Genomic DNA, 16,395 nt, shown 5'->3' with positions numbered 1-16,395 from the left:
CTATACTTGGACATCACAATAAATGATTTTTAACTTAATCACACCTATTTGAGCAACAAAACTACCTATCGATAGTAGGCCTCAATAGACTCGATTTATTACCCTAGAAGAGTTAAAAGGTTTATAACGGCACTATTAACAAACTAGGTAGTAGTAGTAGTAGACTACTACTAGTAGTAGTTGTTACTAAACCAAGTAGTAGCGCATCGAGTTTGTGTATTCGGTGTACTCTGAATCTGTGAGTCCGATCCATATTTTAATTCCTTAGTGTTTGAACTAAAGTGTAAAATGATCTCTCGAAGATTCAAGCCATATTAAATTTAATCAGAATATTAATAACTTTAGCATAATATAAAATGTATATTATATATTTACACAAATAATCTTCTTGTCCGACGTGCCAGCAACGAACAGATGCTGTTTGTCCTCATCCGGGTTGAACTTGGCGCAGTACGGGACCTTGCGCGACGTGAACCGGGACACGCACTCGCCCGTCTCCGTGTCCCACAGCTTGATGTAGCGGTCGTAAGCTGCGGGCAGAGGGGCTTTGAGTACAGGCACAACAACGGTCTTTATTTATTTAAGAGAAGTGCCAATGATATTATATACCTATATTTACTTTGTTAAATTAAATTCAGTCACATGTAAAACTATTAAAACATTTCCCCTCAAAACAAGACGAGCGTTAGGTCATGTTATGGCAAAACTTTATTTTTATTATTTGAATAAACATTTTACACGAGTCAGTCGCCTGACACCAATTAGTAATTCGACTCTTATAAAATATTAGCTCCTCGCTTTTTTATCATCGCTCGCCATATAATCTTGTATTGAATAATACGATTTCAATGATGTACTGCAGAACTAAAAAGAAGTATCTCATATGACTATTCATACGGTAATAAATGTATCGGCTATTGCGCTACTGCAGCTAGTTTTGCCTGAAAATAACAGTTATCCAGAAAGTGCAAGAGTGAAACCAATTAAATGATCTATTGGTAAAACGTTGTGCTGTTTTGAACGGAGTAGTTAATGAAAGAAATTTATTTTAAATATTTAAAAAATAACCTTAGAAATTAATAAACTTACTTATTGTTTTATATCATTATGAATAAGATTTTCAACAACAATAGTTATTACTAAGCCCGTTTCTTCAAATTTCAACCTGTAGCTCCGGCGTCAAAATTTCATACATTCTTAATCTCTACACTCGTAAACAAAGAGAACTTACCCGCAGATAAGAACCTGTCGCCGGAATTATTGAAATTAATATCTCTGACGGCCTGCCTGTGACCGAAGTACGTTCGTATACAGCGACGCTCTCCATAAACCTCCCAGATCTAAACAAAATGTATTTTTTTTTTTACTATTTATTATATTTTCATAAAGGGTACATTCATTAAATTTCTTAAAAAATATGTTTCTAGGGTGTTCCAGATGCAGTTTTCGAAATTAAATTCAATTTTTTTTGCATAATTGCGTAATAATCCTCTGCAAGCATTCCTTTACAATTTTTTTTTTAAAATAACAAATTAAATTGTTATTTATAATTTATATTAAGAAAACAGGCTCGCAAATGGGCCACTCAATGGCAAGTGGTCATTTGCGACTACTAATGTTGAAAGATATATTATTTACTTTTATTATAACTTACTTCAAGAATAGGGCGACAGAATGCTCTATGAACGACAAAAAAAAAAAACATTTTTTTTTTACCGCCAAGCACTAGCCGACGTCAAAAATCCGCGGGAAAGCTTTTGATGGTAGGTTACTTTCCCGCCAAAACGCGGACGATGGCGATAACATAACCACAAAGCGGCGTTACCTTGACCCGGCAGTCCATGCCGGCGGACAGCATGAGGTGCGCCGTGCGCGGCGCCCAGCGGACGGCGCACACGCCCTTGCTGTGGCCGCGCCACGTGAACACGTGCGCCTGGCGGGGAAGCACGCATCATTAAATTCAATACATATTGTGTAGATACTTCGTAGCGTACACTAATCATAAATATATTTTTCATCCATTATAGGCTAGCATTTGACCGTTGTCTTGCCTGATGTTTAGCATCGACATGGTCTACATGTAGCACGCTTGCCCAGAAGATACCTGTTAACTCTAGATTTGAAGACACCAACATTGTACCTAACATGAAATACAGATGCAGGCAAAGTATTCCATACTTTGAACATGTATCTTAATATTACAATTTAAAGACTTAATTTAAAGATTTAAGTTACAAAACTATTCTAAGCAAATAATAAATTATTATGGAACATCATAAAACTTAACCTCTAAAAAGTTTGAAGACCTTTGCCCATAAACAAAATATATAATCTGTATACATATTACGCTTCACTCATTCAATGTCTGCACTCAAAGTAAAAATTCTAAGATCATACGTGAAAATATATCCAATTATATAAAACTTGAACAACAACTGAATACTTACTTTCGGCAGGAAACACTTGTCCGGTGGTGTATCACTACGTAAATGAGTCTCACTCCTAGGAACCTCAATCCAGGAACGACCTTGGTAGTCTGTCGCTTTGTCAACTGGAAATATTTACACACATGTTTTTATTAACTTAAACTAATCATAACTAGTGGTAGTTCATTCAAAAGCTTATAACAAGAAATTATATTAGTCGAAGGACACTTACTGTGGAATATAGATTTCTCTTCCAAAGGTTTATCATCATCAACCTTGCCTTTCTTCTGTCTCTTTGCTAGGATTTCTTCAAGTTCTTTCGCGTCATCCCCTTCTGGTTTCATTATTCTGGAATCACCAAACACAATCATTAGTTATTATAAATTAATTGACTATAAAAAGTTGAATTTCACAAAAAAAATTATTACCTAAAAATTTCTATATCATTACGACATTCATATTTTTAGATCTATCTATTCATACATAAAATCAAAAATCTTTATATATTTTTGGTGTTTGTTTAAAAGGATGCATTAACAAACTGGTACAAATATAAAAAAAAAATTAACTTTCCTATTTATAACATAGCTGTTCACCTGGCCTAAAGTATTTAAAAGTTTATTCGATATTTGTTTGATAATAATTATATATTTACTTTCCATGTATACATACTCAAGTGAAATAATTATATTTTTATTTCAGAACTTATTGCAAAAAAGGTAGGATGATACAATTTCTTTATTCACTAACAGGTTCCTACTAGGTTTAAAAAGTTATACCAGTATGTAATAATTTTCTATAATAATCACTTTCTATAATTGTCTCAAAGTTATTTTAAAAGTTGTGTTTATATTTTGCTTTTTTTATATAACAATTTCACTAATTCAAAAATTCACAAAGCTGTGCCAACGCTTTTAAAATAATAGAACATTTTTTTCAATCAAAAAACAATTGTTACCTCTGCTCACCCTCATACCCTCCCCAAGGTCCCAGGAAACCAGTCACATCTTCAGGATTGTCATTTTTGTTTCTTTTCTTTTTATCTAAGGGTCTCTTCTTTATGGTTTCAAAGACAGTTTTACCAGATGCCTCTTCTGGTGCAGCTACCATCTCTGATACTGAAATTCAAATATAACATAATTTTACTGTAAGTATGAAATATTCAGAGACTTCAAAGTATTTTTTGAAGAGTTTTTTTTTTATTTATTTTATTGTTTTATCTTATACGAGTTAATATAACATATAAAAAACTAAATATGTAAGATAGTTTAATTTAAAAAGTTTTTTAAGGTGACTATGTTAATTTATTAAGGTGCTATTAAATGGCCTTAAAATAGATTTTAACAACCATAGTAAAGGTGAATTTAAATTATGATCATTATTAATAATAAAAAATGATATAGCATGACTCTTTTCTATGTGAAAAGATAAATACTATGTTTATTTTAAGTTAACTGTTACGGTACAAATTTTCCTTTCATCTATTTGTGTCGATCAACAATTATGTATTGTTGTAACATACCAACAATGGAATCTCCTTTCTCATCAACAATAGGTTCCGTGGATGGATCCACAGCATAGCCATAACTAGTAAATGTTCTTCTTTGGTTCTCAAATTGAAATTCACTAATGTGGGCCTTCTCTACATAGCCTGACAGAATGTTTCTTGTTGCTTTCATTTGTTGTGTCTGAAATGGATTTTCTGGACCATATGTTGGGGCATATAATTCCTCATATTTGGGATTATGTGTTAATTCTTGATTGTGATGTAGAAGGACTCTAGTGTCTTCATTGAGCTAGAAATAATAAAGTTTATGTAAAATAATACTGTTTAAAGACGTAATAATATATCAGTAACTTTAGCTTAGGATACCGTAGGTACAACTGCCGGGGCTGCGCATATTTGCATCTTTTTAGCAATAGATAAATCGGGTGCAACAGGTTTTAAATGTGTCAACAGAGTCTCGTTGCTATGTTTTTGATTTGTTTCTGTATCATTGTCTGATTCATCTTCTGAACTACTTCCATAGTGTTTTATATTTAACATTATTTATTAACAAATTATAACGTAAAGTTAGAAAAAAAATGCTATTGCCTTATTTTAATTCCCTAATAAATTTTGTAAGCACATCGGAAATATTATATTTGGCAATAACAATTCACAAACACACTACAAATTCACAACTTCACAATGATGCTTTGGCAGATGACACATTGACTTTGACACTTAATATGTAGTGTTGGCTGCCGTAATTACTTAAACGGTAAAATAAAATATATAAAAAATATCTAAATTAATGTAACTTGCCCCAAATATTTCATGATAATACTGCAAATTTATATTATAGATATTTAAATAAATATTTTAGTTAATACTTAGAGCAAAAACTATGTACCTTGCCATGATATTAATAAAAAACTTTTGTTTATAGATTACATTCATTCTCAGGATGACAACCTTACAAAAAAAATCCATAGTCAGGTGACGAGTTCTTGTGACAGCTACCATTTCAAGAAAATTTTGCCTAAAATCCTCAAAAAAAATATACAAAAATGGCTCTTCAGGCTGCAGTAAAAGGAAAACTAATCAGTGTTATAGGAGATGAAGTAAGTAAAGATATATTTTAAAATTCTCATTCCTTTTGCTGGTCCCAATATAAATATTATTGGAGTTTAGTTTTTGTAACTACATAATAACGATTTCAAATAGTACACACACACATATATTTTTATGTTTTTATTTAAATATAAATTATTTAACAATTACAGGACACTTGTGTCGGATTTCTCCTTGGAGGGATCGGCGAAATCAACAAGAACAGACATCCAAATTTCATGGTAGTTGACAAAAGTAAGTTTCTTAGCTTAATTCTAAGAATATAAAAGGGAAATATTTTTACATCTTTTGTATACACTTGTTACAACTCAAAACCTTTTAGAATACCTACTTTAGTTTGCTTTAATCAATTACAGATACTCCGGTAAGTGAAGTTGAAGAATGCTTCAAGAGATTTGTTAAACGTGATGATATTGACATAATCCTGATCAACCAAAACATTGCTGAAATGATCCGACATGCGATCGACTCACACACCGCACCAGTCCCAGCAGTATTAGAGATTCCATCAAAGGACCATCCCTACGATGCTTCCAAAGATTCTATTCTCCGTCGTGCTAAGGTATTCAGTTTTATACATTTTATCTGCATTAAACTAATGATTTTGTTACATTGTCATACATGTAAGTTAATTTTTAAGTAACTCAAATAAAATCAGAGATAGAAATATATTTTTTTAATTTACTAAGTACTTGATGAGTATTAAATAATATAATAAAATATCACATTTATGTTTAAATTTTAATCAATAAAATTTAGTTGATTTTATTGAACAGAAAACCTCATCTCACAACATTATGATCTAGTTTGCCCATATTCTGGTTGTCTGGGCCATGTGATAGAATCTGATTCAAAATGTATGTGTTTTTTTACTGCTAGGGCCTAAGTAATTGAAAAATAGATTTGAAATTAAGAATTATTAGCATATTATTTCCTAAACTTTAAATTTAATTTTCATCTAATAACATAAAAAAATTTAAATATATATATTTATTTACATAAGAATTATTGACATTAAGTCCTTAAATATATACAAATATAAATAAAAAATTGTTACTGTATAAATCTTGACTGTGTGAAATGGTGGCAAGAATGTGTGGCTACTTACTTTCTGAAATGTAGTTTTTAAAATAAATTTTTAAATAAGATATAATTATATTTTTAATAAACGTAATGTATATATTTTGTTTTCAGGGCATGTTCAACCCAGAAGACCTGGTACGCTAAAATAATTTTAAAAATTATGCATGAGTTTTTGTCTGACTGCAACAGACTGGCAGTTGTATATATGCCACTTACGAAGAAAAGTAACTAACAAATTAATTATGATATGGATTTTTGCATTTAATCATTTTCAGTGTGCATTTTTTGACAGTTTAAAATAACATTCCGCACAGATAATAAATTATATTTTTATCCTGTTAAACTTGTGTGATAAACCATTTATATAGATAAAAAGATATTAATAAATAATTAGTTCAATAAATAAAAAAATGTATAAATAATAGATTGTTGAAGTTGTATTATAATATATCCCCATAAATATTTGTTTTATTTACCCTTAATTAACATGACTGTGCATGTTATTGTGGCTACAATTTATGTTTGTTGTTTTTTCTTCTGCAAAAGGTGAACATAGGTTTAAGGTAAGGCTGAGTTTTACTTTATATTTATATCACTTTTTACATATGCTATTTATTTTTCTTTCTTTTTTTCAGTCAACGTTTGGTTCCGATAACTACGCAACATAGCTACTCGCTTTCTAAAAAGTAGTTTTAATGTTTAAAAAAATGATGTATTATGTATTCTATGTATGTTTCTTATAATTTATATGCGTATTTAATAAAACAATTTAAAATGTTCTATAAATTTATTTACATGTATTATTAACAACTTACACATAATAATACTATTCGCACACATACAATATTAAACAGTGCACACATATTAAACAGATAATAACAATTACTCAATATTATTTGGTGTTTATTGATTATCTTTTACCCGTAGAGAGAACGAGAAGCGGTGAGTGGTTATTTTAAATTCTGATCACGTTGGGTCATTAATCATCGAATTCGGCGATGTCATTTTCAGTTTTCTTGTGACCAACCCAATCCCATTTGGAGTAATGTAATTTAGTTTTCTTAAATTTGGGATTCTTGGAAGTAATTCGAACGAAGACACGGCGACCAAAGAGAGGCTGTAACTGTCTGAAGTTGTCGACCAGAGGAAGGTTCAAGTTAGAGAGGAGACCACGGAAGTTATCCATCTGAAAAACAATACAATTTTTTTTTAATAATAAATTTTGTTTTGTCAATAGTTAGCATTAATATTACAGACAAATTTCTATGTAAATTAAAAACTTCAAAAGTTAGTTACATTTTTTAAATTATGATAATTCTCTACAAATAATTTCTTTTTAATATTCAGTAAGTAAATAAATAATAGCTATAATGTTCAGTGTTCTTACCTGAAATACAGAAATGGGTAGATAATCAGAGAATACAACCCACGTAACAGCTTCAGCGCAAGGAGGGGTGGTCAGAGAGCCCTTGTAGGTGTAGAAACGTTCACTATCAAGACCTGAAAGGATGGAGGACAGGGAGAAGGTATGTGGTAGCTGCATGGTAGTGTTGTAATTTTCGATAGCTGATAAATTCTTAACAATTGGAGTGAGGAGCTTCGCGTCGAATTCGACAACCTGAAATAAAAATATAGATTATAATTGTGTTGGTACCACTGTTAATATTGTTAGTTTCTTAACATCAACAAATCATTTGATATCGATGTTTTAGATTTTATTACAATTATGAAACAATTACAGCGCCTCGAAAAGTCACGCGATGTATTCGGTAATCGGTACATATTAAGTAGTAGTTTTCGATAAAAACGCATAATACATATATATTAGATACTGTAAACAGAAGCCGTTATTAAATTACATTTGTGGTTTAAGGCGTTTAAAAAAGGTAATACATGTATTTTAAATGATGTCATCGGATGAAGATGTAGTGATATAATATATCTAAGTAAAATATGTCAGTCTTAAATGGTGCTAAGAACTTAGACCTCTTCTCTTTCACTTTGGGTCCTGTGTGACAGCGAAACGTCACACACCGCACACGAGCACGAATCTGCCAGCGTAATTTACTAATGATCGTATTGCGCGCCGTTACAAACAATTCAGGTATGTCCTATTCCGCGTGTGCGGCGCACTGTTGTCTTCGTTGTTGTCACTAAGAACGCACACTTAGAGGAAAAGGCTACAGCGTATTCTACCACGCTCTTACAATGCAGCTTGGTGATAATTTCATATATGTATCAACATTTTATGACGATATCATTTATTTTAGCTAAAATAAGGAGTTCGATAATTCATGATTTTAAAATACATTAAATGTGTAATGACTATACATTGAATTCAATAGTACGTGTAAGAGTCATGAATAAAGCTAAATATTTTATATGAGTTGGTAAAAATACCTGGTAGAAGAAAGCTAGTACACAAAGACCGTCAGGATGCTGGAGCGCTTCAGCCAAACTCCTGTATTTCTTGTTCCTATGGATAATGTGCATTTCAAGAGGGAGCCTCATATCGTTCAGAGTATGTTCTGAGCCTCGGTTGTTCTTGTCACCCCAGTGGAAATGCAGACCTTCGATCTCATATTCATTATCGAGTGGACCTCCAAAGATGTAAGGAAGGCGAAAACCTTTCTTTTCTTCCTCGGACGAATATTTGGGTATAGTGAGAGCCACTGGAAATCAATACATAATCATAATTACAATCTTGAGTATTCTCCGAAGTTGCCACGCCAACTTTAACGATTTTGATCGCCGTCGGGACAATTCGTGTTACAATCGTTTATCATTTATTTTAATTAATCAACTTAAACTAAACATTAAAATTAGTCTCTACACAAGCTCATATTATACAGTGTGCAGGGGTGTTTAAAATATCCTGATGCCGCGCGTTGGCGGGCGCCCCTCCAATGATGTTCAGGTTTTGGACCATCGATGAGACGCCCGAAAAGGTCTCATAAATATCTTTTTTCGAGGGGAGTGGTCATTACTAGCTACTAGGTGACTACTAACTATTAGTGATTACTAGATATAACTATAAAAAACAGCACTAAATATTGTAATTTCGATGCCTAAGTACAATTAGGTCGAAGTCTTAAATTCTTGTCTCCAATAAAAAAAAAATAGTAAGCTTACAAAGCTATTTACCTGAATGTCCATTATTTGTGACGGTCAGAGGTCCAGGCAAGGGATTTTGATAACCAATCATTTCCATGGCTGGAATAGAAATGGGGATAGCCTGTCGTGCGGATATGGCTATAGGTGATTGCTGGCGACCACCACAAGCTGGGTGCAGCACAGCCCAACGACGTTGATCAGATGCTCGGTAACCCCATCCGATGACGAAAGACACTAGACAGTAAAAAAATATTATATAAGTAATTATAATTAAATGTATAGGCTTATTTGACTTAGAGACAGATATCACCTGTAAAGGAGAACTGCACTTTCTTAATCAAATTAAAACCATATATAATATCATTTAAATATTAACGTAAGTACATTTAAATTATACTTAAGTACATATATTTTGGTATTGGTCAAAAATAATTCTTATACTGTTGTAATATACCATTTAATTTATCAATAAATAAATTGAGCGTAAATAATTTTGTTTAGAAATTCAACAGCGATTACACTAACAATAGATTACATACTTTATTGTTTAATTTGCAAATCTTCTTCGAAGCGCTATGCAAGGTCAAAAAATTCGAATTCTGCTAAATTTCTGAATAATTATTCACACCGTGTCTGTTGTGTATACTGAGATTATTCTACTTTCTTCTTCTTTCAGACAACGATAATGTCTATTGAACGTTATAATTAGTCAAAACAAAATATACTTTATTTGAGAAGACTTTTACAAATACTTTTGAATCGTCATTTGACAAACTATAATAAGCAAAGCTACCTACGGTATGCAGATTCTACAGAGAAGAACTGCCAAGAAACTTAATATATCCCGATACTTGAAATTAGAAGAAATCTTACATGTTTAAATGATAAATTACACACAAATCAATAGGTAATTAAATTTAAATATATTCTCCCGAATAAATACGTGTCGTGATTAGGAATAGATCATTTATTAAGAAGTAAGTAACGCTCTCGGACTAAAGCTTAATATGATATTCACACCACGAACCAAGGGTATTGCTGTGTTGTTGAAGACAAATTTATTATACTTCATTATGCTAACATAGCTTAAATTATTCGTGTAACGAGTTATGGCGTTTTTTTATGATGGCGCGCAGCTATTAATCAATCTGCCATTCGTATACGATAAAATTAAGTCGTTTACGATTGACGACAATTGCAAATGTTTTTGAATATTTTTGCAAGGAATTAAGATAATTTTTGAACGATAATTTATCTATTGAATAATATAAATAGTTTTCTTTTTTCTTTTAGATTCTAAGGTTTACATATAGGATATGATTGTAAGACATTAATTATACTTAGATCATCGATGAGACGCCCTAGAAAAACTTAGAAGGGCGTGGGTGGGTTGTGTCCAGGGAAGATCACCAGAACACTACCTGAACCCAGGCTGGTTACACTCCTAGACATCATAGAAAGAATTCTATGCCATTTCTTATATGTCAATATCGCAGTATCTACTAGTTTTAGTGTGTTACGCGTTAGAAAATAGGATGAAGATAGATATAAGAATAGGATAGATGAAGTCTTTACTTAGTGGTAGGGCTTCGTGCAAGCCCGTCTGGGTAGGTACCACCCACTCATTAGATATTCTTCTGTCAAACAGCAGTATTCAGTATTGTTGTGTTCCGGTTTGAAGGGCGAGTGAGCCAGTGTAACTACAGGCACAAGGAACGTAACATCTTAGTTCCCGAGGTTGGTGGCGCATTGGTGATGTAAGAAATGGTTAATATTTCTTACAACGCCATTGTCTTTGGGCGGTGGTGACCACTTACCATCAGGTGACCCATTTGCTCATCTAATAAGTAAAGACTGCCCGACACAAGGACCTAATACTGGTAAACTTATGTCACAGTTTAAATATTTTACATATAATGTCGCAGATCCAAATACAAGTCTAACTAACAAATAAGTATTGAGTTTTTCTCAATTAAAAAAAATCTCAATAACAGCCCGGAATCTGTAAGTTGGAAGTGCGTACACTCCTGTGCTTCGGAAAGCACGAAAATACGTTCCTGCGGTTGAACTCTTCTGGTCGTTTCGGATTTGCCGTCCCATCGAATTTCAAAAGTGAAGGATTAGCGACCACCTCAGCTTGTGCCTACCCTTTTGTATTATAATATGTCCTACGTAGTTGACTAGTCTCTCTTTGGATTGACTGCCCCGCCGAAATCGGTTAGGGCAACGTTATCATCACATCATTATTTTTTACTATCATTAATAGGCAAGGCAGATCATCAAATTATCATTGGTGATTTTCTTATACTAAGTTGTCAAATGTGCTAAAATAGAGAATTCCAATGTGTGTCTAATAGTAATGGTCGAATGGCTATTTTCTAACCTTGCAAAGGATTTTGAAGTGAAGTTGGTTTTACGCCCTAACTATTAATGGGCTACGCTTAGTTAATCTTAATGATAAAATTAATACAGAGTTCACGTGGTTTCATGAAAGATGCTGCTTGTACAAATTAAAAATGTGTTCAAAACATGTGGACTTTCACTTAAACAGATATTTGAGATGTTAAATAAATTTAGGAACTACGTGTATTGTTGTACCAAGTAGGTTAAAGTGTTCTTTAAAAAAAATGTGGTAATTATATAAATTATACAATATAGGCGAGTGTGTGGTTCCTACATATCTACCTACGTCTTAAACCACAAATTGCAAATATTTATAAAATACTGATAATAATAATAATTACATGCCCAGTTAATGATGGCCTCTTACGTATTAAAGCATCCTGGAATAATACAAGTCTAGGTAATTACATTGAGGTTTACATTTAATGTGAATATAATTGTTTACAAATTATAATATATTTTAATAAAATTATAGACGTCGCACACGGACCCATGTGGATTCAACCAATCGTAAAGCAAAATATAGGCTTGGGTAGGTACTTGTTTCGTCTACATGACTTAGAATTTAAAGCGAGCGTAGTCAGTGCCGGATTTAGGAAAGAGCAACAGGAGCTCTAGGCCTGGGGTGTCCATAATATGAAGAAAAAAACATCACTTAGGATATTGATAGCAATATTTTTCATGAGCATTACCCCTACCATCACCAGATACAGTACAGTTACATATAAAATGTATTCAGAGTGATTTTTAATATGAAAATGGTTTTTTATTAATTATGCACTGGCATAATATGGGCACTGACCCATACTTTGAGCTCGCGTTACGGAATGTTTCTTTTTTGCTACTTCGTCGACTTCAAAAATAAGAACTGCCTGCTCTGAATTTGGATGTTTATATATATTTTATAATATATATGTATTATGCCGGAAAAACAAAATAGATTTTTGTTCGTAAGATGTTTATTCCGAAACAATCCCAATTAATTTTGTAAAGATCTGATTATGAGTTTCAAAGACAGACAACGGAATTCTTCAATAAAGTCAAGCAAATCAACCGCGACATTATTGCTATATTAGTATGCCAGTGAAGTCGGTTGTTTTGCTAAAAAATATACGTGATCAACTTGATTTTAAGAATAATCTCCTTTTTCTCATTACGTTAAAGCTTATTATGCACTTATCGCAAGTGTTCCGCAAAATTACCTAACTTTATTTTAATTTATTCCGTAACTTAAAAGTATTAATAATTCTAATGCACTTAACCAAAGTTCAATCACTATTTACAAGTTTTAACTACCGAGCGAATATAATATTTTCAAAAATAATTGTTACTGCTTGAACTGCTTTTAATGTAAATTTAAAAATAGCTCGGAATTCGAAAGGACTGAAGTCACAGACAAGAGAATTATTAGCAAGAGAATAATTTGTAACGGTTTCAACAGTGGAAAATGAAAGCATCTACTCAATAAAATTATAATATGTCTGCCACATACAACGCGCTGCCTAAACCGGTGGGTTTAACGAGTTGAAATTTTGCACAGGATTCCTTATGAAACGTAGGTCACCATTACGAAAAGATTTATCATAACTCATCTTCTAAGGGTATAAAGTGGGGGAATTTCCATGGAAACTGGTAATTTATAATGACGTATAGAATGTGATGTAAGGAAAATAAAATTAGGCTTATATTAATAAGTTAATGAAAGGCGTTGTAGTTTTTTTTTAATATATCATCTAAGAGTGTGAAACTTAGGATGGAAGTTCGTTATTTTTGATAATTATAGGTATAGAAATTAGTCTTATTTTTATGAGTAAAACCCCACCTGTCACCCCATATGTTGAAGTTCGCCGTGTTTCAATGTCTGAAATATCGTTATCGGTGTTTGGGGTTATATTCACAATAAAAATATAGTCGATATAGTGTTTTGTAAAATTCATTGATTAGGAGGTTGAAATGGTTTTTTTTTTGTATAGATAGTCATTTTTAAATGTTCAAATAATGGAAATCGGTCTTTAGGAATTTGTTAATAAGTCGTTGTCTGTTTATGAGACAGACCCTTTTGAAAATACATCCCATAAGGGGATTAAATGGGTGGTGAAAGTGTGTATAGATGGTCATTACTGAAATTCTAAATATCGAAATTATTAAAAAAACCTAATTAATAATGAAGAACTTTTAGTCCTTTTCTATATATTATGTATCCCTGGGGATATCCATCGGGTATGTATATACGGCTAATAATTTTTAAAAACATTTCCCGAGAACTTTATTTAAATACTTTAAAAAAAAATCATATCACATTAAATAGCGTACATAATGTTATTATATGAACCATTATTCAATATGTCAAAATCAATATTAAAATTCCATTTTCACTTACATTCTTTATCGAAATCGTTAGCTTTTTGACGACAGAAACCGTAGTCCTGCATATACGATATAAAAATATACTTATCTAGCATTTCTCGATAAAAACATGAGCAAAACTAGAGTGATTAAATAATATGAACTATATGTTCACATTTTTGTTGAATTCGCTTAGAAGTTTCACGTAGAAGTAAAATTATTCAATATATAATTAGAAATAACCTCAACTCGTTATCTCACTCAAAGATTAGTTCGTGACATTTATTGTATTACCGTTTATGAGTTATCGCTAACGATGGATGCAGTCAGATGTAACGTACAAATAAATTCGGCCTTTATAATAATCTAACAATGATTTGAGGTCAGGTTTGCTGAAATTATTTTCACACATAATTGATTGTCCTCTTAGCGATAGTGTACGTAACACGATTCGCAAAGGCTAGAATAATTTAGACTTTATGCTAATTTACAAATGCATTTTGCAATAAATGCCCTGGTAGAATGGATTAATATGTGTATGTATGAAATTTAAATTTTGTTCGGTGTTATTAGCATTGACTTATATTTATACTACATGTAGGTATATATGAAGTGGTGATTGTTGAAAATCTTTTTTTTTTTCCTAATTAAGTTAGTCAAGATTGAATATTATTAATTTAGGACAACTTAAAATACTAAGTAAATTAAATTGTTTTAGAGTAATTGATTAAAAAAATTAATTAGTTTTAATTTATCGATATAAATGAAATAATAACTTTTAAACGGTTTTAGAACAAACTTTTTTTTTTTTCATTTAGTATCTGCCAGTTTACATTAGCACATAAAGTGTCAATATTTAGTAGATAAATAATTTAAAGTATTAGATTTTATTATCTAACTAAACTCTTGTTTTCGCCTTTACAAATTGTAGCGCTCTAAGCATCCAGATCCTAAATAAGGTCTCCGAGCTCATAGTAGTTCTTCATTTGCCGCAATGTTTTTTTTTTACATCGAATTGTTATTTTTAATGAAAGAGATTTGTTATTTGTTTGTCGGATGTTTGTGCGATCCGATGTACGAAAGGAAGATACCACGTGTTTCAAATGTCTTTCTTGTATGCTTTGTTTAACTCTATATTTTTATTTACACGCGATGTTTAAAGATTTTATACTATGATAATAATTGATAGCATAATAATAGTAAAACCTTCAACATATCTGACTTAATGCACTAGTTAGCGTTTTTGTTACATCAAAACGAAATATTAAAAAAAAAACATTCAATAGAACAGATAAAATTATTTTTAAAATAAGAATCAATATTTATATGGATTTTAAAAGAAATATTATATTGGTATTTATGTAAAAAGTAATATATTATAATGCTATAACATTATTGTTGTATTCTGATGAAAAGAAAAAATAAATAAATATACTTAAAATATAATTTTTATTTGAAAATTATTTTTTAACTCACCGTTTACCGCCAAAATAGCGAACGCAGCTGAAATTACCGAATTCATATTCCACTTTTTTTTAATTGGTTGCTTTATATAAGATTAAATACTTGATAGCTGATGCTTCCTTCCCCGCAGCTCGCGGTTTATATACTACACATACGCATCTTGTGCGCTGCGATTTCAATGGGTTAGCGCGTCATCCACGTGAGAACTAACCCTAAAATATGCATCTTAATTTTGTTTTGCACATTATGATTTTAATGGAATAAATTTTAAATTAAAATTTAATCAATAACAATAATCTATTTTATTTAAACTATTACCCTACTATTTACCTTTCGTTTATTTTTTTAATGTCAATTTGAATTACCATGAAAAGTTACAATGTTTATATACTTAGAGATAGTATTATACTATATTATGATTTATTAAAAAATAGATAACATTAAGTGCTTAAATATATATACAAATATTAATTAAAAATAGTTACTGTATAAATCTTGACCGCGTGGAATGGTGGCAAGAATGCTAGCAGCATTTCCACGTTGAATCGCAATTCCGATCCTCTGGGCTAAAAACGAACCAGACCTCCTGTCACCAGTGGAGGCAATAAGGCGAGGTGTTATACTTTTGATGAAGCTTTTTGCACCATTACTCCAAGGGCCAAGTGTTTCGACAGCAAATGGGACAAAAAAGTAATTTGACATAAGACACGAATATTTAGATCTTTTTTTTGCTTCAGTTTTTTCCGCAGCGGCACCAGCTGTTAGCGGCACCAGCTGTTAGCACCACTTGTTAAATTTTGTGTCAAACTTTGTAGTGGAACGTGGACCAATGGCGAATCCCAAAGTTTTTATTTTGTAACTTCCTTAGGGATATCATCATTAGGGCACTTTACCTTCCAGGTCTCTATCGCCTCAGTAACATTTGTGATTTTGTCGGAGAAG

General features: G+C 31.7%; 3 protein-coding genes across 3 annotated transcripts in view; 1 reads left to right on the top strand and 2 right to left on the bottom strand.

Moving 5' to 3' along the window:
• The window catches only part of LOC113400729 (pre-mRNA-processing factor 17), a 34,957-nt gene extending 30,332 nt beyond the window's left edge, over positions 1 to 4,625 (bottom strand). Inside the window, exons 1-8 of the mRNA XM_026640371.2 lie at positions 4,300 to 4,625; positions 3,949 to 4,222; positions 3,385 to 3,544; positions 2,659 to 2,774; positions 2,448 to 2,551; positions 1,826 to 1,933; positions 1,232 to 1,340; positions 376 to 530 (exon numbers count right to left, since the gene is read on the bottom strand). Coding sequence (XP_026496156.1) covers positions 376 to 530; positions 1,232 to 1,340; positions 1,826 to 1,933; positions 2,448 to 2,551; positions 2,659 to 2,774; positions 3,385 to 3,544; positions 3,949 to 4,222; positions 4,300 to 4,473 — 1,200 coding nt within the window. The 5' untranslated portion in view covers positions 4,474 to 4,625. The remainder of the gene's footprint in view (positions 1 to 375; positions 531 to 1,231; positions 1,341 to 1,825; positions 1,934 to 2,447; positions 2,552 to 2,658; positions 2,775 to 3,384; positions 3,545 to 3,948; positions 4,223 to 4,299) is intronic.
• Positions 4,626 to 4,876: 251 nt separating this feature from the next.
• Positions 4,877 to 6,586, top strand: Vha14-1 (Vacuolar H[+] ATPase 14kD subunit 1). The gene is made up of 4 exons (XM_026640387.2): positions 4,877 to 5,033; positions 5,196 to 5,277; positions 5,400 to 5,605; positions 6,238 to 6,586. Exons 1-4 carry the CDS (start codon positions 4,980 to 4,982, stop codon positions 6,268 to 6,270), a joined length of 375 nt encoding a protein of 124 aa, XP_026496172.1. The 5' UTR covers positions 4,877 to 4,979; the 3' UTR covers positions 6,271 to 6,586.
• A 308-nt stretch (positions 6,587 to 6,894) lies between these two features.
• On the bottom strand, positions 6,895 to 15,599 carry LOC113400739 (carbonic anhydrase 7). The gene is made up of 5 exons (XM_026640386.2): positions 15,466 to 15,599; positions 9,271 to 9,474; positions 8,527 to 8,798; positions 7,514 to 7,744; positions 6,895 to 7,312 (listed from the first exon to the last, which is right to left on the bottom strand). Exons 1-5 carry the CDS (start codon positions 15,509 to 15,511, stop codon positions 7,106 to 7,108), a joined length of 960 nt encoding a protein of 319 aa, XP_026496171.1. The 5' UTR covers positions 15,512 to 15,599; the 3' UTR covers positions 6,895 to 7,105.
• Positions 15,600 to 16,395: the final 796 nt, after the last annotated feature.

The sequence above is a fragment of the Vanessa tameamea genome, chromosome 7, assembly GCF_037043105.1.
Source record: "Vanessa tameamea isolate UH-Manoa-2023 chromosome 7, ilVanTame1 primary haplotype, whole genome shotgun sequence".
Taxonomy (NCBI): Eukaryota; Metazoa; Arthropoda; class Insecta; order Lepidoptera; family Nymphalidae; genus Vanessa; species Vanessa tameamea.
This window is presented reverse-complemented; position numbering and strand designations above follow the sequence as displayed.